The sequence below is a fragment of the Chiloscyllium punctatum genome, chromosome 15 (genome assembly GCF_047496795.1).
Source record: "Chiloscyllium punctatum isolate Juve2018m chromosome 15, sChiPun1.3, whole genome shotgun sequence".
Classification (NCBI taxonomy): Eukaryota; Metazoa; Chordata; class Chondrichthyes; order Orectolobiformes; family Hemiscylliidae; genus Chiloscyllium; species Chiloscyllium punctatum.
In genome coordinates, this window is record NC_092753.1 from 66266613 (window position 1) to 66287417 (window position 20805).

The 20805-nt window shown below is 39.9% G+C and overlaps 1 protein-coding gene across 6 annotated transcripts in view; it reads right to left on the reverse strand.

Annotated features, from left to right (window-relative positions):
• Positions 1 to 20805, reverse strand: part of LOC140486350 (E3 ubiquitin-protein ligase DZIP3-like) — a 157186-nt gene that overhangs the window by 130067 nt on the left and 6314 nt on the right. For all 6 annotated transcript variants that reach the window (XM_072585360.1, XM_072585361.1, XM_072585359.1 and 3 more), the window contains exons 2-6: positions 15859 to 15920; positions 14058 to 14201; positions 9876 to 9956; positions 4944 to 5068; positions 3264 to 3384 (exon numbers count right to left, since the gene is read on the reverse strand). In XM_072585360.1, coding sequence (XP_072441461.1) covers positions 3264 to 3384; positions 4944 to 5068; positions 9876 to 9956; positions 14058 to 14201; positions 15859 to 15920 — 533 coding nt within the window. The remainder of the gene's footprint in view (positions 1 to 3263; positions 3385 to 4943; positions 5069 to 9875; positions 9957 to 14057; positions 14202 to 15858; positions 15921 to 20805) is intronic.

Below are 20805 nucleotides of genomic sequence, written 5' to 3' on the forward strand. Positions count from 1 at the left end.
ATTTTTACTGTGAGCTGAAAAGAAAAAAAAAAGTCAAATTGTGTTCCACGAACAGAATTGACTTTTTTTCTTTTCAGCTCACAGCAAAAATAGTTAATTGTATTTTTAACTAGAGAGGGGAATAGTTTCATACAAAAAAAATTAAAAACTTTTATTGTTCACACTGGGGAGGGTTCACCCCTTCTCACCTGGCCAATTCACCCCTTCTTACCTAGTCATAAAACATCTATTTGATTTCAAGTTCAGCGTAGACTCACATACTATGTTAAATACTACCTAAATTAATTTTACTGAAAACCCCCAATTAAAAAAAGTTGCTAGCGAGCACGGCTCTTGCACAATGAGAAGATAAGTCCTTTCCGATTGTAAATCAATTTCCCGTCACACATTTAGGTCATTAGGAGCAGGACTACAAAATAAATCAAAAGTGAAATTGGTCAAGTTGCCTTTCTGCACAACTTACTGTGGCTCACAAGCAGCAATGATATTTATAATGCTTTGCAACACAGAAGGCAAAGTTTTGAGTGACAATTTTCAATTTGCCTCATCTCCACTACTACGAGCTATGAATCTCTGCTGAATAATAATTCTTCAAATGGTAACTTTCATTGAGTTGCCTCAAAACAAAACAAAAACCCAAAGCGATAGAGTATTTCATGATGAGGGGATATTTTACAGCCATAAAGTTCAGGTATAATCCACTGTAGAAATCTAACAAAGAATAATGTGATCATAAAAAATAATTGGTTTACTGTTATTGATTAAGGGATAAATAGTGGACAGGAAACTGGAAATGGGAGCAGAGTGTTAATAATAATAGACTAGATGTCAGATGCCTCGACTACTGCTCCACAAATACACGTTCAAATCTTACTTCAGCAGCTGGAATTTAAAAAAAACTAGTCCTGTTATTATTGATGATTATAAACTACTGAACTGTGATTAAAGAATCCTTCTAGTTCACTAATGCCCTTCTGAAAAGGAAATTTATCATTAAGGCAGATTACGCTCCATCCACATTCAGTTGTGAATGCAGGTGGACAATTAAATAACTCACACCAGAGGAGCGGGTTCCTCATATATTCCCATCTTCAAGAATGGGGAAGCCTATCAACTGAAGTAACGGCAACCACTTTTAGCCAGAAGTGCTGCACAGGTGATCCATTTCAGAATCTTCCTGCAGTCTCAACCATTATAGATGTCAAAGTTCAGCCAATTTAATTCATCCAAACAATAACAAGAAGCAACTGATAACCCTTGATATGGACTGGACAATACCCTGTCTGCAGTACTGATGACTTACCATCAAAAACTAACCACAATCAAATTGTTCCAGCTGTGGCTATAGCAGTTGTATCTATCCAACACAGAAAATCACCTAGGTACATCCAATGCAATTTGCCCAATTATTGTCCCAATCTACTCTCAATCTTCAGTAAACTGATGGATGATCTCACTGACATCACTATCTAGCAGCACTCGCAGAGCAATAACCTGCATACCAATGCTCAGTTTGAGTTCCACCAGGAATTGCTCAGCTCCAGACTTCATTACAACCTGAATCTAAACATAATTAAAAAATTGCACTCAAGAAGTGAGGTGAGAGTGACTACTCTTGAAATCAAATGTAGACAAGCAGGAGGCTGGGAGAACACAGCAAGCCAGGCAGCATCAGGAGGTGGAGAAGTTGACATTTCGAATGTAAACTTTCTTCAGAACTGGAGGTAGATGTCATGGGACCTGCAGATAAAGGGGGAGGTAGCAGGATAGTGAGATGGGAATAGGTAAAGACAGGTAAAGGATATGACTGGTTGGTCGATGGGAGGGATGAATCCGGTGGGTGGCTGAGAAGAATCGAAAGGAAGGGGAAGGGCTGGGGAATTGGTGGGAGGGATGGGAAGGGAGGTTATTTGTTTCAACATTGAGTTCTTCAATTTCAAATAACCTCATTTCCCATCCCATCCCATCCCCCTCCCTTCCTCTCAGCCACCTACCGGATTCATCCCTCCCGTCAACCAACCAGATCGTACCCTGTACCTGTCTCCACCTATCCCCACCTCACCACCCTGCCTCCCCTACCCTCTTTACCTGCTGCTCCCCTTACACCGAACCCAGTCCTGAAGAAGGGTTACACCTGAAACATTGACTTCTCCACCTCCTGATGTTGCCTGGCTTGCTGTGTTTTCTCAGCCTCCTGCCTGTCTATCTTGTATTCCAGCATCTGCGGTTTTTTTTGCCTCCACCCTTGACATCAAAGCAGTATTTGATACTGTGTGGCAAAACTGAGATCAATAGGAATCAAGGAGAACATTCTTCTTTGGTGAGAGTTGTGTGTCACACAAAGGGCTTTGTTACTGGTGCAGGTCGATTGTCTTAACCCCAAAACCTTGTTGCAGGTGTCCTTAGGGCAATTTCTTTAACCCAACCATATTCAAATATCTCATTGGCCTTTTCTCTAAAATAGGTCAGGTGATAATGTGAACTCATGTTTCAATCTTCAGTAAAATTCATTATTGCTCAGTAACTATAACAGTCCACGATTATATGTTGAAAAATCTGGACAACTGAAAAATTCAGGTTTGAGTTGATAACAAACAAGTCAAATTTGCCCAGCAATTACCATATCCAACAAGACAGAATCTAACCCACATATCCTCAGCATCCATCAACATTAACATCACTTAATCCTCACCATCCTGGGGGATCATCATTAACTACAAAGTAATTTTACTAGTCACAAGCTTAGATTTACAGGAAGAACCTTACCTCCTGTGGTAAACCTGCCCTTCATCTATGAAGACGTGATGGAATGATCTGCTCTTGCCTGAATAACTACAACTCCATCAGAAAAGTTGCCATCTTCCAGGACAAATCAGCATACTTGATCATTACCCTACTCACCAATTTAAACAGCCATCTCCTCCACAACCTGGACACCATGGCTGTGGGGTGTAGAAGATTCACTACTGAAATATGCTAAGCCTCCTTCAACTGTCCCTTCCAAACACATTACTTCTACCACCTTAAAACAAACGACTGCAGTAGCCAGAGAACACTCCCGCCTGCGTGTTCCCATCCAAGCTGCACATCCTAACTTGGTCAAATGTCAAAATCCTGGAATTCTCTTCCTAATAGCACTGATGTATTGTTGAAAAAAAAGACTGGTCAATATTAAGTTTTTCAAGGAAGATTATGGTTCAGTTAAATGTTGATCTTGCCAGTGATGCATTCCATGAATAATTTTTGTATTTAAAAACACTTACTGGAAAATGTTTTGGTTCAATTTCTTCTGATTTTAGCACCAAATCAGCCCATTCTATTGTTGGTGGATTATCTTCAAGTTCTTGCTTTGAGTTTTGAAACCATTTCATAGCCTCGTCAAATCTACAAAATATATTTTGAATCTTAGATCACCATTAACATAAGCACAGAGGGAGGAGAGAAAGCAGTAAAACCATAAATCAACACGCTATAAAGTCTACACAATTTAAGTTATGAAAATCTAAAAGGACATTGCAATTTTGAACCAAAGCCACGGTTCTTAAGAGTTGACAAAAGGAAAAGACTTCACCCTTTTATTAAGGCCAAAAGAGACTTTGATGTAGAAGCAGGCCATTCGGCCCATTGAGTCTGCTGTCATTCAACGAGATCATGGCTGATCTGTAAATCCTCCACTCTACTGCCTTATCTCCATGGTAAAAACAAGGACTGCAGATATTGGAAATCAGAGTCTAGATTAGAGTGGTGCTGGTAAAGCACAGGTCAGGCAGCATCCGAGGAGCAGGAAAATCAACATTTCGGGCAAAAGCCCCTCATCAGGATCCTGATGAAGGGCTTTTGCCTAAAACATCAATTTTCCTGCTCATCAGATACTGCCTGACCTGCTGTGTTTTTCCAGCACCACTCTAATCTAGACTCTGCCTTATCTCCATGACATTTCATTCAGTTACTGATTAAAATATCTCTCTCTCTCTGCCTCTCTTTAATAATTTGGCTTTAACAGCACTGTGGGTAAAAATTCACAGATTCACTACCCTCAGGAAAAAAAAGTCATTTGCATCTGACTTAAATGGAAGATTCCTTACTCAGAGATTATGCCCTCTGGTTCTAGAGTTTCCAACTGGAAAAGAAATACCTCTCTACATCCACACTACCAAGCCCTCTGAGAATCTTATTTGTTTTGCTAAGGTTCCCCTTATTCTTTGAGACTCCAGTAAGTACAATGTCAACCTATTCAACCTATCATTATGAAAATCCCTCCATACCCAGAAACAACCTAGTGTATTTTCTCTACTGTTGCCAACGCCCTTACACAAACATGTATATCATACATCCATCCTCAGGATCAAAATTGTTCACAGTATTCTAGGTGTGGCCTTGTACACTTCTGGCAATGTTTTTTTTTTGTTACATTTTATACTCCATTCCCTTTGAAATAAATGCCAACAGTCCAGTTGCCTTCCCTAATATTTGCAGCACTTGGATACAGGGTTTGTGATTCATGCACAAGGACCTCCAATAATAGTGAACTCATCTATTCTTCCTACCAAAGTGCACATTATCACATTTTTCCACATTACATGTAGTTGCCAGGTTTTTGCCCATTCACTCAAGCAACCAACAAGCCTCTGAAGACGCTGTCTTCACAAAACCATATGGCTTTTTATGCTAAATCAGCAGTCTCTAACTAAAGTTTCTACTACTTTCCCTGTAACCAATGTTAGGGTAACAAGCCTTAGTTCTGCATTTTCACTTTTCTTATTTTATAAAATAGTGTGATTACTTTTATCATCTCGCAATCTATTGGGACCATTTCAGAGTCTGTGGAATTTTGAAAGATGACCAGCATTCAGATGATTGCAATGCTTGTTTCCAAATACAGGTAAATTCCTGTATGTGTTATTGCTTTCTTTCATAACAAACTTCAGTATCAGATTTCTTACCTATTTTGCTTGAAGTATAAGCAGCCTAACATGTGATATGTGACATACAGAAAACTTTGACATTCTGGGGTCTCCTTCGTCATTTTCCTAATTGCCATAATATGTTTTTCAGCTTCAGATAGATCCTACAGAAAGAAAATAATAATATAAAAAGGCTGCAAAGCAAATTCAACACAAAACCTTTAAGGAGTCTGGGCTAAAAATTGGATAATGCTGATAGGTAGGTGCAATATAACTTGCCAGCACTTGCTCTAATGGAGGTGGGTAGCAGCCAGTTTTAGTTCTGGGGTTGGGTATGGGGCAGTGGTGTACAAGATGGCATCACAGGTCAATTTTTTAATGAAATTGGTAATCATTTGTCGGTGTCTGAACCTAAGCACTTGCCAGGTGTGCCATTAATGACCTCAAGTGGATGGTCAGCATCAGTTAAAGCATCTGAAGATGACATCTCCTACCCTTTGCTTTAAGCATCTCCTGCTGCTCAATGTACCACGTCTCTTTTATTCAGCCATCAGCAGTGCCTTTCACTCAGGATCTACAACTATCCACTACATATCCTTCATCCATACACTACACGTCTCCCACATTTATCTTTCAATGCTGCCAGCATTCATCTACCTCTCACTGCCTCCACATGCTTCTCACAATTTAGCTGTGGCATGTAAATCATCTAAACAGTGCAATTTAATCAGTGAAATTCTTCTCTCTCTCGCAGACAAGAAGTCGCGCACAAAGGATGATGTGCAGTGCAGAACCATGGAGAATACTTGTATTGTTGAAAGGAGCTGGCTCTTCACATTCTAAGACCTGTGACTACACAGCCCACAATATCTTATGTTGCTAAGAACCTTACTGATACACAAAGAATAAAGACCAATATAGCAAAGGAAAAGGCCCTTCAGCCCACCAAGCCTGATTGACACATGATGCGTTTCTAAACTAAAAACGTTCTGCCTCCACGTGGCTCATAACCCTCTATTCCCCCCATTCATGTTTCTGTCAAGATAAATTTTAAAAGTTGCTATTGCATCTGCTTCTTCCATCTCCTCTGGCAGTGCAGTCCAGACATTTGCCACCCTCTGTGTAAAAAGCCTGACCTCTCACCTTGTCTTTTAACTTAAACCCATGTCCCCTGGTAACTGACATTTCTACCCAAGGAAAAAGACTATGACTAATCATTCCATCCATGCCTTGCACAATTTTGCAAATTTCTATCAGGTCACCTCTCAACCTCTGACGTTCAAGGAAAAACATCCAATCTCTCATAGCTCACACCCCCTAAACCAGGCAGTATCCTAGTAAACCTTTTCTGGACCCTCTCCAAAGGTTCCACATCATTCTGACAGGGGCGACCCAGTGACATTATCACTAGTCTGTTAATCCGGAGACCCATATAATGTTCTGGGGATGAGTTCAAATGATGTCATGTCAGATATGTGGAATTTGAATTCAATTTTAAAAATCTGGAATTAGCAGTTGAATGATGACCATGAAAGCATTGTCGATTGCCAGGTAAAACCCATCTGGTTCACTAATGCCCTTTTGGAAATGAAACTTATCTGCTCTGGACTACATGTGACTCCAGACCCACAACAACATGGCCGCATCATTAATGGCCCAGACAGTTAACAGTCAACCACATAGCTTGGTCACATGTATGCTTCCATGATCTTCTCAGATTTTAACTGAATTCAAATTCCACCTGTTTTGGCAGGATTTGAACCGGTGTTTCTAGAACATTATCAGGGTCTCTAGATTAATAGTCTATTGCTAATACCATTCATGATTGTGTCCTTGACCCAAGAGGCAAAGGTCACTTGAGCATCGACACCTCAGACAAAAAGCATGCATACATATCACATGAAGCTTCATTAAAATCCAACAATTCAAGCTTTCTCACTACACATGGCTGTCTTTCATTCAGGACCTTTTTTAAAAATCATAATTCTTCCAAACCACTTTCTTTTTATTCAAAATACAGACAATCGCAGCTCCACAGGTTCACATTTCTACCTCCAACTATTGATACAGGCAAACTATTTACATATCTATTGTAATTTTTTTAAATGCCTTTACACTTCTGAAAGAAACGTTCTAACACAACAAGATGTCAAGATGGGTTAGATTGGGCTTGTACTCATTGCAGATTAGAGGAATGGGAGAAGAGCTTATGGAAACATGTAGGATTATTGGGGGCTTGACAGGATTGATGCAAAGAAATTGCTTCTTCTTGAGGGAATGCCTAGGGGACCAGAGAGCATAATCTCAGAATAAGAGATTGCTCATTTAAAACAGAGATAAGGAGGTATTTTGTTCTCTCAAAATGTAATTGATCTGTGAAATGCTTTACAATGCAGGGCTAATAAGGTTTGGTCATCAAATATATTCAAGGCTGAGGTAGGTAGATTTTCAATCAATCAATAAGGGAATTAAAAGGTTATGGGGAAAAAGACAGAGTGGAATTGAGGATTATCAGATCAGCCATGATCTCATTGACTAGCAGAGCAAACTTAATGGGCGGCACAGTGGTTAGCGCTGCTGCCTCATAGCACCAAAGACCCAGGTTCAATTCCTGCCTCAAGCGACTGTCTGTGTGGAGTTTGCACATTTTCCCCGTGTCTGCTCTGGTTTCCTCCAAGTCCAAAAATGTGCAGGTTAGGTGAATTGGCCATGCTAAATTGCCCGTAGTGTTAGGTGAAGGAGTAAACATAGGGGAATGGGTCTGGCTGGGTTGCGCTTTGGTGTGGACTTGTTGGGCCGAAGGGCCTGCTTCCACACTAAGTAATCTAATCTAATCAAACTCAATGGGCCAAATAGCCTACTTCTGCCTCTAAAATCTATAGTGTCATAGAGGGTGGCATACTTGAACTCTGTGACATTTGAGAAGCAGTCTGTTTAGCTTGGCAGGATTTGTGCAGAAGATGAAATTGGATATGTCCAGCCAGTTAATAAGCATCTGCTCACATTTGCACATCAAGCACCAAGATTTTAATGAAATCATAAGTAAGGATCTAACACATCGAGGCTTTTCTCTGCAGCATCTGAATCACCATCACAGATCAGTGAACTAATAAAAAGCTAATGCAGCATCTTTTCCTGCCTCAGCCAGCACAACTCTGAAGACCTACAGCTGCTACTGTTAAAGCAAGTACCATCAAGGCATTCTACCCCACCGTCCACCAAAGCAAAAACTTTCACCTCAGTGGGCAATGTTTGTGGAGTAGACACAGGGGTCACATGCTGGTCAATTTAGCACTGACATGGGTCCACAGTTAGAGGCGGGAGAAGTGGCCAAGGTCTCTAACATTTGAAGGATTAATAGGAGAATAGTCCCCTTCTGACATATCTGGGTTTTCTGACGGAGATGCAGAGGAAGTAGTGGAAGGTCTGGCAGAGTCATAGAGTCATACAGCATGAAAAGACTGTTAGGTCCAACTCATCTGTGCCAAACAGACATCCCAGGTGCCAAATAGTAGGAAGTGAAAGATGAAAAACCAAAGTCACTCTGCTGCGTGACTGCAAATTTTTTGTAATATGCTTCCATGGAAGGAAATGCCGCTCAGTATTCTACATTCCTGTCGTCTCATGCAATCCTCCGACAGTTTGCCATAATCTCGATGCTCACATGCACATCAAGTCCAGCATTGCAAAGACTACCAATGCTCTCATACATATTTTGTGTTAAACCCTCCAGGAAGTGAGAACGTACCCTAGAAGGTTGGGTTTATGAGTCAATCAGCACGGTGCATCTCCTCCACATCTCTGAAATAACTAAAGGTCGGTGCAAACAAAGGTCGATGCATTACTTGCATGACCAATATGTAAAACTATAAAACTCAATCCTGATGCTCTGGCCTTCAAACTCAACAAAATTTACTGGTGCTAAGGGAACAAAGACTTGTACAAGGCATGGCAAGCAGAACAACATAACATTTCCCATTATAAAATAAATATTCTCTTGAAAGCAGTAGGCACCATAATGGGCTATTACTTCTCAAATTTAGCCTCTATCAAGTTGTCTGGGCCTTTCAGCCACAGTTTACCACTGCCCTGGCTTGCTCAGCATCCTCAGCACTGGTGTTCACTCCCTCAGCATCTCAGTCTGCTTCACATTCTTCCTCTCTGAGGAAACAGTCAGTTGCTCCACATTCCTCTCCAAGTTCTTAACTTATTGGTGAACTTGGGTTTGCAATGCCCAAAAAAAATCATTACTCTGGCTGGCAAGCATTGTTGTGCCCCTCCTGAACAGCCCACACAACAGAGGCACATCTTCAGAAGTCCAATTTTCACTTCAATGGTGGTCCAAGTGAATGCATGTGCTGCATTGTGGTGCTGTTTGCCATCAGTTTAAGAGTTTTCATAGAATCCTAAAATCCCTACAAGAATGGAATAAGGCTGTTCAGCCCATCGAATTCACACCGACCCTCCGAGAAACATCCAAACCAGACCCAATCCCCTACCTTATCCTGAAACTCCATTTCCTAGGGCTAGCCTACACATCCCTGGACGCTATGGGCAATTTAACATGGCCAAAACACATCTTTGGACTGTGGGAGGAAACTGGAGCACCCAAAGGAAACCCACACAGACATCGGGTTTGAATTTGAAAACTCCATATAGACAGTGCCTGAGGATGGAATCAAACTTCAGTCTCTGGTGATGTGAGGCAACAGTGCTAATCACTAAGCCACTGTATCATCCCAATGTTTTACACTCGAGTCTTTACTCATGTTTTCAAAGGTACCCCTTGTCACCCAGGACCCAGTCCTGTGGATATGTGGGAGATGCAAATACTTGAAGAATTTGGGAAACATGCAGAATGTAAGTATATGGCAGGCTTCCTACATAGTGGCTGCATATATACAGAGGATATTGAAGTCACAATAGTTTCAAACAAATTTTAAGAGTACAAATGGGAAGAAGAAAACAAACCTGTGCTTGGCCTCTCGAACAAAGAGCCATAACAAAATAGTGTAATAGTAACAGATACTGCACTTCACTCAGCTGGTGTACCTAAGAACAAGAAACACAGAAAAACAGAATTAAGACTCTAAAAGGACTGCTGTTCTATGAGTTTGCTCAAGAAACTAAATATTTATGTAGTACACTACCCAAGTGTTGGATACTCAACAGTTTTACAGCCAATAAAATATTTTCCAGGTATATTTACAGCTGTAATGGTGAAAACTCTGCAACCCATTTGTGCACAACAAGTTCCCATGCAACAATGGGATACTGACCAATTAATCTACGTGAGGGATAAATATTAGACTAGAAACATCCTCTGCTGTTCTTCTAATATTTCTAGGCAATCTTTACAATCCACCACTGAACTTACCCAGGGTCTCAGTCATATCCAAGGGACAACATTTCCAACAACATAGTATTCCCTTGGAACATGTCTATCGTATTAGCTTATATGCAAAAGATTCTGAATTGTGATATGAACCCACTGTCTTCTGGTTATGATGAAAGAGTGAAAAGACTGAGGTACAGCTATCATACTTCTCCTATTGTTAGTTTGATGGAAAGAAAGGTCACTTAAAAAGAACTAGTTTTCTCCAGTACTCCGTATCCTTGACTAACTGCAGACTTGGTTGTTCTGCATTACCTTGCCCATGTAGCAAATATCTATGGAGGTGGATATGTAAGCCTGGAAGCTATTTTATCAAAAGTAGGTATTATCCTGCCTTTACACAATGTTGACGTACATTTTCAGCAAATGTGGCTGGATAATGATCAGTAGAAAGAATTTTAAACTTATTTTTCTTTACTCTTTGCTCTTAATTAAAATTAAAAATTCAATCTTCAGTTAAAGTATCCAACTTGCTGAGTATGAAATAAAGATGAACCCTGTTGTATTCCTGTTGTGCACAGGGTTCTGGTACCCATAAAGGTGCATTCACCAAATTCAGGAAATTTATTTTTCTTTTTGGCGAGGGGGTTGCTGTGTAAAGAAGCAAGGGAAAAGGGTAGGCTCTGAAACAACACACACAAGGGCTGAGATGCTGCTTGTGTTTATTAATATTCCTGTTGCTAAAATAACTGGAAGAAAGAATTTTATCAGGCTTTAAAGATTCTTACATATAAATACACACATTGCTTTAACATCATATATATTTAACCAACAATAATCACTGACCAACTGACACAAACAGCCAATTATACAGAAACCAAAAACAAAATGGCCAACCTAGGATGTCAGGTGTCTGACCTCCAATCCCTCCTCCTCTGCCATTTACACAAGGGTAGGGGAAAATAATGGGCCCCAGAACCCACCTGCTACTAGAAATGCAATGAAGGACAATGTTGTCAGCTAACCAGAGGTAAGATTTTTAATATTCATGGAGGTACCTTTACTTTAACAACTATTGGGTTTTACATCAGCTGTCTGGAGGCAGAAATAATAGATTCAAGAAGGAAGAGTTTTAAAGATCAACAAAATGATTGTGCTACCCTTACAGTTCATCACTAATTGCTTTAGCTCAAGTTCTATGTTCGTAACGTGAATCATTTCAACGCCTAAATTGGAAGATGAAATTTCCCTTTGCAGATTACTATTTTTGCCAACTGGAAATGGACAAGTAAAGATTAACAATGCAAGTATAAGCATGCTTCAATATTTGAAGTTCAACTAATGGATGGAAGGACAAAATCAGTTTTATAATATTAAAAGTGCAGCCTAATACAGTAGCGAAGTGAAAATATTAAATTTTTTCTCAAATCATCTATATGTTCAATCTTGATGCCTGTAACAGTGTTCTGAGGTCTGTTTGTTTACTAAGGGGCTTTAATGACTCTCAGCTTTATTCTGACTGACTCATCCGTTCACCAGTGCTCGAGACTGTTTACAGTTTACAGAACTGGTTTGAAGAGTTTGTTCGCGGAGGGTGTTTTATTGGCTACTCATCGGTTTCCTTTCAATATAACATAGCCAAAAAGTGAGTAACTGGCAAGAGGAGGAGGGAGAGGATTTAAAGCAAATGTGATGAAGGCATACTTAAAGCCATGAGACGGTTCAACTGTACATTAGATACCAAAACTAAGCCAAGACTTTTTGGAAATGGAAGCAGGCCTTTAGTGTGACCTGGCCTTTAACCTGCCTCCATTTCTGCCTTCGGCCTGAAGCTTGGAAGTTCCCACCTTGCTGGCATTTTTTAGACACAAGAAAGTCCCACCTCCTGATCTCAAAAAATCTAGTCAGAAGTTCTAAAATTCTTAAGTTTTATTCCAGTTAGGATTTTAACATGTAAACAGAAGGGCTTGGCATTTATTGTTATAGATCCTCCTCTACAGAATCTACACCAACCCTCTGAACAGCATCTCACCCATCACCAACCCTATCCCTATAACTCTGATTCCTGAAAAAGGGCTTATGCCTGAAACGTCAATTCTCCTGCTCCACAGGTGCTGCCTGACCTGCTGTGCTTTTCCAGCGCCACAATCTCGACTCTGATCTCCAGCATCTGCGGTCCTCATGTTCTCCTGCATTTCCCATGGCCAATCCACCTAACCTGCACAAAGAGTCAGAGATATACAGCATGGAAGCAGACCCTTCAGTCAAACTTATCCATGCTGATCAGTTTTCCTAACCTAATCTTATCCCATTTGCCAGCAATTGGACCATATCTAATTCCTTCCTATTCATATACCCATCCAGATGCCTTTTAAATGCTGCAATTGTACCAGCCTCCACCACTTCCTCTGGCAGCTCATTCCATACATGTCCAACCCTCTGCATGAAAACTTTGCTCCTTAGGTCCCCTTTATATCTTTCCCCTCTCACCCTAAATCTGATTAGATTCCCTACAGTGTGGAAATGGGCCCTTCAGCCCAACAAGTACACACCAACCCTCCGAACAGAAATTGACCCAGACCCATTCTCATACATTTACCCCTTCACCTACAAGCAATTTAGCATGGCCAATTCACCTAGTCTGCACATTTTTGGACTGTGGGAGGAAACTGGAGCACCTGAAGGAAACCCACACAGACACGGGGAGAATGTGCAAACTCCACACAGGAATTGAACCCGGCTCTCTGGCACTGTGAGGCAGCAGTGCTAACCACTGTGCCGCCTACATTTATTCCCTCTAGTTCTGGATTCTCCCGCCCCAGGGAAAAGACTTTGTCGGTTTATCCTATCCATGCCCCTCATGGTTTTATAAACGTCTATAAAGGTCCCCTCTCAGCCTCCGACGTTCCAGAGAAAACAGGCACAGCCTACTCAACCTCTCCCTATAGCTCAAATTCTCCAACCCTGGCAAATCCTTGTAAACTTTTTCTGAATCATTTCAAGTTTCGCAACATCTTCCGATAGGAAGGAGACCAGAATTGCATGCAATATTCCAACAGGGGCCTAACCAACATCCTGTACAGCTGCAACATGATCTCCCAACTCTTATACTCAATATTGTGACCAATAAAGGAAAACATACCAAATGCCTTTTTCACTGTCCTATCTATCTGCAACTCTACTTACAAGGAACTATGAACCTGCACTCCAAGGTCTCTTTGTTCAGCAACACTTATACACCATTAGGTGTGGTAGTCCTGCTAAGGTTTTCTTTTCCAAAATGCAGCACCTCACATTTATCTGAATTAAACGCCATCTGCCACTCCTTGCTCATTTGATCAAGATCCCATTGTACTCTGAGGTAACTTTCTTCACCCTTCACTACACCTCCAATTTTGGTGCTATCTGCAAACTTACTAACTATACCTCCTATGTTCACATCCAAACCATTTATATAAATGACAAAAAGTAGTGGACCCGGCACCGATTCTTGCGGCACTCCACTGGTCACAGGGCATCTTAGGACTATGGAAGGAAACTGGTGCACTCTGAGGAAACCCACGCAGATACAGGGACAATGTGCAAACTCCACACAGATAGTCGCCCAAGGGTGGAATCGAACCTGGGTCCTTGGTGCTGTGAGGCAGCAATTTATATGCCACAGTTCAAAAAAAAATGTGCAAAGCAGTATATTTTGGGTTATCAACAACCAAACTCTTTCACATTAATTTCTTATATACAACTCATTTTCTGTTTGCTGTGCAGTGCCATACAACATAAAATCCCAGCAATTTTTTTTCTACTAGATTAATACTCACCAGATCATTAATCAGGGCAGTTGTGAGAAACATTTGGAATTGCTTAATCTTTTCATCTGTACTCATTGATTGGAGGAAACCAAGCTTCTCAATTATGTCTAATGAATTATTTCTGGATGATTCTTCAACATAGTCATTCTTCACCTAACAGGATGCATTATATCAGAATGAGTAAGTAGCACTTTCCTTTTATTTTAAAGAATTAGGTTTAAACATTTTTACTACTAAAATAGGTTTTTCAATTTGATACGTATCATATGAATTAAAGTGGATTGCATATCAAATAATAGTACAGCTTAAACAGTCTAGAAACTACAAAACTGTGGGCTCTAGTGCCACGGCAGTTTGGAATTAAATAACACTTCTAAGTTAGCAATACATTTCCACTGCACATCAAAGGAACAGAATCAGAGAAAAAAAAAACAGACACTAAAAATAATATTGGGGCGATCTGAAAGTAAGGTCAAAACAATGTATTTTTGGAAAGGTCTTTGAAGAAGAGGGAAATGACTAGGCAGAGATGAAATTCCACAAAGCACGGCTCAAACGATGAAGGTCCAAGAATCAATTGTGGAAAAGTGGACATGCACAAGAGTTGGAGGGACGAAAATTCTTGGGAAGGCTATAGACCTGAAGAAGGTTTCTCAGGTAGGACACATGATGCCATGAAGAAATGTAAATACACAGATGAGAATTTTAAAATGCATGCACAGGTGGACTAAATAGAAGTGATATTTGGACAGGATTAGATAAGTTAAAGCTGCGGGGGGTGGGAGTGAGAGATTGGGTACAGAAGGCTACCCAATACAGAACTGAATTACTCAGGTCTAGAGGTGACAGAAGCTTAGTTGAGGTTTTGATACTAGACAACCTTCAGAGAAAGGCGATATGATGTAGCAACTAATAACTTTTGTAATACAGAGGATGAATGGTCATCAACTCAGCAAATACAACAGGACTCTGAAAAAAGATAAACCTTGGTGCATAGATCCTTGAAAGTGGAGTTGCAGGTAGATAGGGTGGTGAAGGTGGCATTGGCATGCGTGCCTTCATTAGTCAGAGCATTGAGTACAGGACGTCACATTGCGGCTGCATAGGACACTGGTGAGGCATCTTTTAGAATTTCTGCATACAAGTCTGGTCGCCCTTCTATAAGAATGATGTTGTTAAACTTTAAAGAGTGCAGAAAGGATTTACAAGCTTGTTGCTGGGAATGGAGGTTTGAGCTATAGGCAGAGGCTGAATAGGCGGAGGCTTTTTCCCCTGGAGCGCATTGGAGGCTAAAAGGGTGACCTTAGAGGTTTATAAAGTCATGGGTAGGGTCAATAGCCAAGGTCTTACCTAAGCTGGGAGTCCAAAACTAGAAGGCATAGGTTTAAAGGTGAGAGGAGAAGGATTTTAAAAAGACCAGAGGGGTAACTTTTTCACGCAGAGGGCATAGGTATGGAATGAGCTGCCAGAGGAAGTGATGGAAGTGGGTACAATTACAACATTTAAAAAAGGTACCTGGATGGTAATGAATAGGAAGGGTTCAGAGGGATATGGGTCAAACGCTGGCAAATGGAACTAGGCCAGCTTTGGAGGGATATGGGCCAAACACAGATAGGTGAGATCAGTTTAGTTTAGGAACACAGTCAGCATGTTCTAAACATTGGGCTGAAAAGTCTGTTTCTATGCTGTATGACCTTACGACTCCAGAAATTGTAATTTCTTGTTATAGATGTTGTCGGATCTGCTGTGCAATTTTCCAAGTTATTTCATTTTTAATGTATACACTCTGAAAATGAAAAATATGACCTACCTCTGAACAAGTCATTTGTTCTTCAGCCTCTGGACCCATCTTAACACAGTCTTCTTTTTGACCTGTAACAGATTTTTTTTTAAATGTAGAGAAATAGCTCAATGAAAATCTATTTCAGTTATGCTAGTACAAAATTTATACAAATTACGCGCGTGGGGGAATTTCTACAGTAAGACACCCTAATTTCCCCCAAACTTTTACTCCTCCAGATAAAACTTTGCTTTGGCACATATCCTGTTAAGTCTTTATTAATTCCCAAAACAAGCATACGTGTTTGAATTTTTATATTTGAAAAGTCAAATTTATATAATTAATTGTCAACTGGTTCAGAGGTAAATCAAACACCCTGCAAGAAGGTTTAGGATCTCCTCAGCATTTTCTTCTTTCTTCTGAAGGAAATATTTGGTGCCTGAAATACCACTATCCTTGAGTAGCACAGTCACATGGCTACTCTTCATGTGTGAGACTATGTCACGTCTTGCTATCACAATTTTAGTCTAACTCAATGCCCACATAAACGCCATTTCTAATTTATATGTCACAGAACATATGCAAACTCTGCCTTGATGGAAGCTAAATTTAGCTGATTCCAATTAAATCATTTAGTTACAGGCCTACAACACAAATTTAAATTGTAAAAAAGAAACAAATTAACTCCATGGAAAGAAATGTTTACATTAAACAAAATTCTAAATTTGCTATCACAATCTGTTGATTCAGTTAAATGAAGTAGGCGGAAAAAGTAACATGCTGAATTGGTACTTGCAAATGTACATCGCTAGAGACTCTATACCCATCGTCCATTTGACCCTGTAAGCAGCATGAAAAATCACTAAAATAATCAAAAATAATTGGAAATTTTCACAAAATGTAGCTATAATTTAGATGAATCTGGCTCCAATATTATTATCAAGTACTATGACTGATAACGGAGTGAATGGTATAACTGCAAATGAATGAATTATCAACATTCTTCAGAATGTACTCTTATTGCCTACACTTTATATTTTAATTCATAAATCAACAAGTATGAGTTTAGTGCAGTAATAGACCTGAAAAATGTCTACTTAATATCAAATAAAAATGTGGGCCACTGGATACAAGCATTCTGGTTTTAACCAAGGTGAAGCCATTTTCGGAAACAGAAGAACAAATTATAAATCCACAGCTATAGCTGAAAACTGTGCAATCTGAATATATTCTGAAATTATCCTAATGTTTTGCAAAGTAGGAATTCTGGTAAAGCATTAGTTCACAGCATAAGGTTTCTGAAACAGAGGCTGAACAAAGAGAGAAGTTTTCTAAGGCAAGAGAAGTCACCTTTGTGGCTTTGCTATCAAATCACTTGAAAATGACGTTCAGACTGGATTGCAACATTATCTCAACCTCTTTAATCGTGTCTTGATGATATTCTAAAAGCAAGCACAGGACCCTTTTCGAATAAATAAGGTAGTTAAAAGCCAAATAGAAATAGTTTAGTTTTATTCATTGATATACCTACATAATATCCTTTGCAATTTATGCACTTAGAAACCCAGGACCCTCTGCATCTCAGAGCTATGCAATTTCTTACTAGTTAGATCATATACTGTTTAGACTCCCCATTTTCCAGAGCTTTGTCAACTCAGTTACCCATGTTCCTTTGTAGCTTTCTTATAAGTCGATTCGGTTATAACGCGTGTTTCTTCAAATTAGTTTTTACACATTTGAAGAATTTATAGAATGTCAAAGATCCTTACCTATATTGGCTATAACGTGATTCTGGCCGCATTAGTTTAAATAGTGCAGTTATTGCGTGATTTTCTTATAACGCAAGATCGCACGAGAACAGAACTATTGTATTATATCTGAATTGACTGCATTTTTTTCATGACTTACTTTCTTAGTTCTCTGTGTCATCAGAAAATTTGGCAACCATGCGTTTTGCCCCTTCAATCTCGTTATTTAAGTGACTGTCAAAGTCCCAGCACTGACTCTGTGATGCATAACTTATTTCACCTTTCCAAGTACTAACTGACTCATTTATGTCTACTTTCTGTTCCTGTCAGCCAGCCAACTTTCTATCATGTTCTAGATTAGAGTGGTGCTGGAAAAGCACAGCAGTTCAGGCAGCATCCGAGGAGCAGGAAAATTGACATTTCAGGCAAAAGTCCTGATGAAGGGCTTTTGCCTGAAATGTTGATTGCCCTGCTCCTCGGGTGCTGACTGAACTGCTGTGCTTTTCCAGCACCACTCTAATCTAAAATCTGGTTTCCAGCATGTGCAGTCCTTGTTTTTACCTAACTTTCTATCATGCCAGTATGTTATCCCTTACAAGACAAACTTATTTTCCTCAACAATGTTGTAAGCGACTTTCTGAAATGTAACAACAGTACATTCAACAGTTTCCTTTTATCGACAGGGATATCTCTTTAGAGAACGCCAATAAACATGATGCCCCTTTCACAACGTGATGTTACCACTGCTTGATTATCTTAAAGCTTTCTAAATGCCAGGCTATAACATCTTTAATCAAAGCTTCCCTATAACAGATGTTAAACAAAGTGATCGGTCTGTAACTTGCTCATCACTAACAGAAGTGCACAGTGGAAAGTGTTTCTTCAGTGAAATAAGCCTTTGATCAGTCTGCATCGTATCTTGAGATCAGTTCATATAGTTCCTTCTATGTTGAAGAACAAGAGCAGAAACAACACCAACACCAAAAGAACCACCAGTAGCAGTTCAAATAGCAATAACTGCCTTCTTCTCAGCTGCATCCATCTCCAGAAGTTAAATGGAATCAACATCACAATCCAGCTGAAGGAGGTGAAACCAGCAATATGGTGCAAAACTGGCAGCTCTTTCTACATATCTGAGCAGCAGTGTTTTAGAAGGCTCAGGCTCTCATTGCAGATTGCTAATACCATTTGCAGTCTCCTGGAACAAAACCAAATTCTCAGTGGGCATGTAACACGTGCTGAAATCCTTTGCTGTGTGATTGTGTAAGCAAACAATATGAATGGAAAAAAAATCTGAATATTGTAACATTCCAGGAACAGTGTGTCCCAATAGTTGCTACATTTAATCCTCCCTAGCAATAAAGGCAGGATTTGTCATCAGGTTTGCAATTGGTCACGCTAAACAGTTTAAAGAGTCACTGAAGAACAGTTCAATGGTTAGAGGCCAATGAGTTATAATTGGAGAGAGGGTGAGAAATGAAGAATGAGAGCGAGAGCGAGAGCTCAAATGAATAAGTTACATGCAGGAAGACGTCCCAAGTTCTGCATGATAGCTTTGTGTAGTTACAATTTACGAAAGGGCTAAGATCAAGTCGCTAAGAATTGGAACTGGGTCTCAGAAATATTGGGTGGACATGGTGGTTGAAGAAGCCTGTGAGACATTTATACTTCCATCCAGCAAATCAGTTTACAAAGCACACAAGCAGTACTTATTTGCTCCAGATATAGAGTTTGGAGAACTGCAGCTGTACCAATTTAATGAAGCTAGCTGTTTTGTACAAGCTAAAGTTATGCCTGTGAGCAAGTGCTGGAGTACAATTTCTACAATTTAGAGAAGCATAGTTCCTATTGGGAGTTCTGAAAGACCAGGCCACAAGCAGTCTTTGAGGCAGTGTATGACACAGCATCTTTTGAGAGAATTCCAAAGATAAGTTTTAGAAGAATTAGAATCCCTTGTAAAGATCTGATACTCATGGTGTTTTCAAAAATTGCATTGAAAGAGGCTTCTGAGAAGCCTGTGGGATCAGTCCAGATCTTATTTACTATTTGATTTGCTCTGTAGGATTCTCAATCTCAGATTTACTGCAGATTAATTCTGGACATTATTCAGAGTCATACAGCATGAAAACAGACCCTTCGGTCAAACCAGTCCATGCTGAACATAATCCCAAACTAAACTAGTCCCACCTGCCTGATTCTGGCCCATATCCCTTCAGACCTTTCCTATTCATGTACTTATCCAAATATCTTTTTAATTGCTGTAATTATAACCATATCCACCATTTCCTCAGGAAGTTCATTCCACACAAGAAACATTTACTGTGTAAAATATTTACTTCAATTTCTTTTTAAGTTGTAGATATATTGTAGATTGAAGTTGTTCTAACTTTATATGGTAAAATTTATTGTCTGTTCAAAACCTTGAAATCTTGTGGCACTATTCTCGTAGTAAGGATATGGAATCTCACACTTCGCATTTTTAAAACGTTAGTGGTTTCTAGCCAGATAACAAATATCTGGTCTGAGCTGCAGACGTACAGTTCTCAGTGGCTACCAAGGTTCTTGTCAGTGGAAGGCTTCCACTCCCTCCCCAAAAATATTTGACTTACAGAATGTGTGTTTTTGTCCACTGTTGAATTTGAAGGTTCGTAATGACTTGTTTGGAGGGCACAGAATGGCACAAATTGATGCAGGAAGGCTAGTGCTGGGAGATAAGGAAATAGCTGATGAACTTAATAAATACTTTATATTAGTCTTCACAGTGGAAGACATGAGTAATATTCCACCAATTAAGGAGAATCAAGGGGCAGAGTTGAGTATGGTAGCCATTACAAAAGGGAAAGTGCTAGAAAAGCTAAAAGGTCTAAAAATTGATAAATCTCCTGGCCCCGATGGGCTGCGTCCTCGAGTTCTGAGGGAGGTGGCTAAAGAAATAGCGGAGACGTTGGTTGTAATCTTTCAAAAATCACTGGAGTCAGAGAAAGTCCCAGATGATTGGAAAATTGCTGTTGTAACCCACTTGTTCAAGAAAGGATCAAGACAAAAGATGGAAAATTATAGGCCGATTGGCCTAACCTCGGTTGTAGGTAAAATTCTAGAATCCATCATTAAGGATGAGATTTCAAAATTCTTGGAAGCACATGGTCGCATTAGACAAATCAGCATGGATTTAGTAAAGGGAGGCCGTGCCTAACAAATCTGTTAGAATTCTTTGAAGAGGTAACAAATA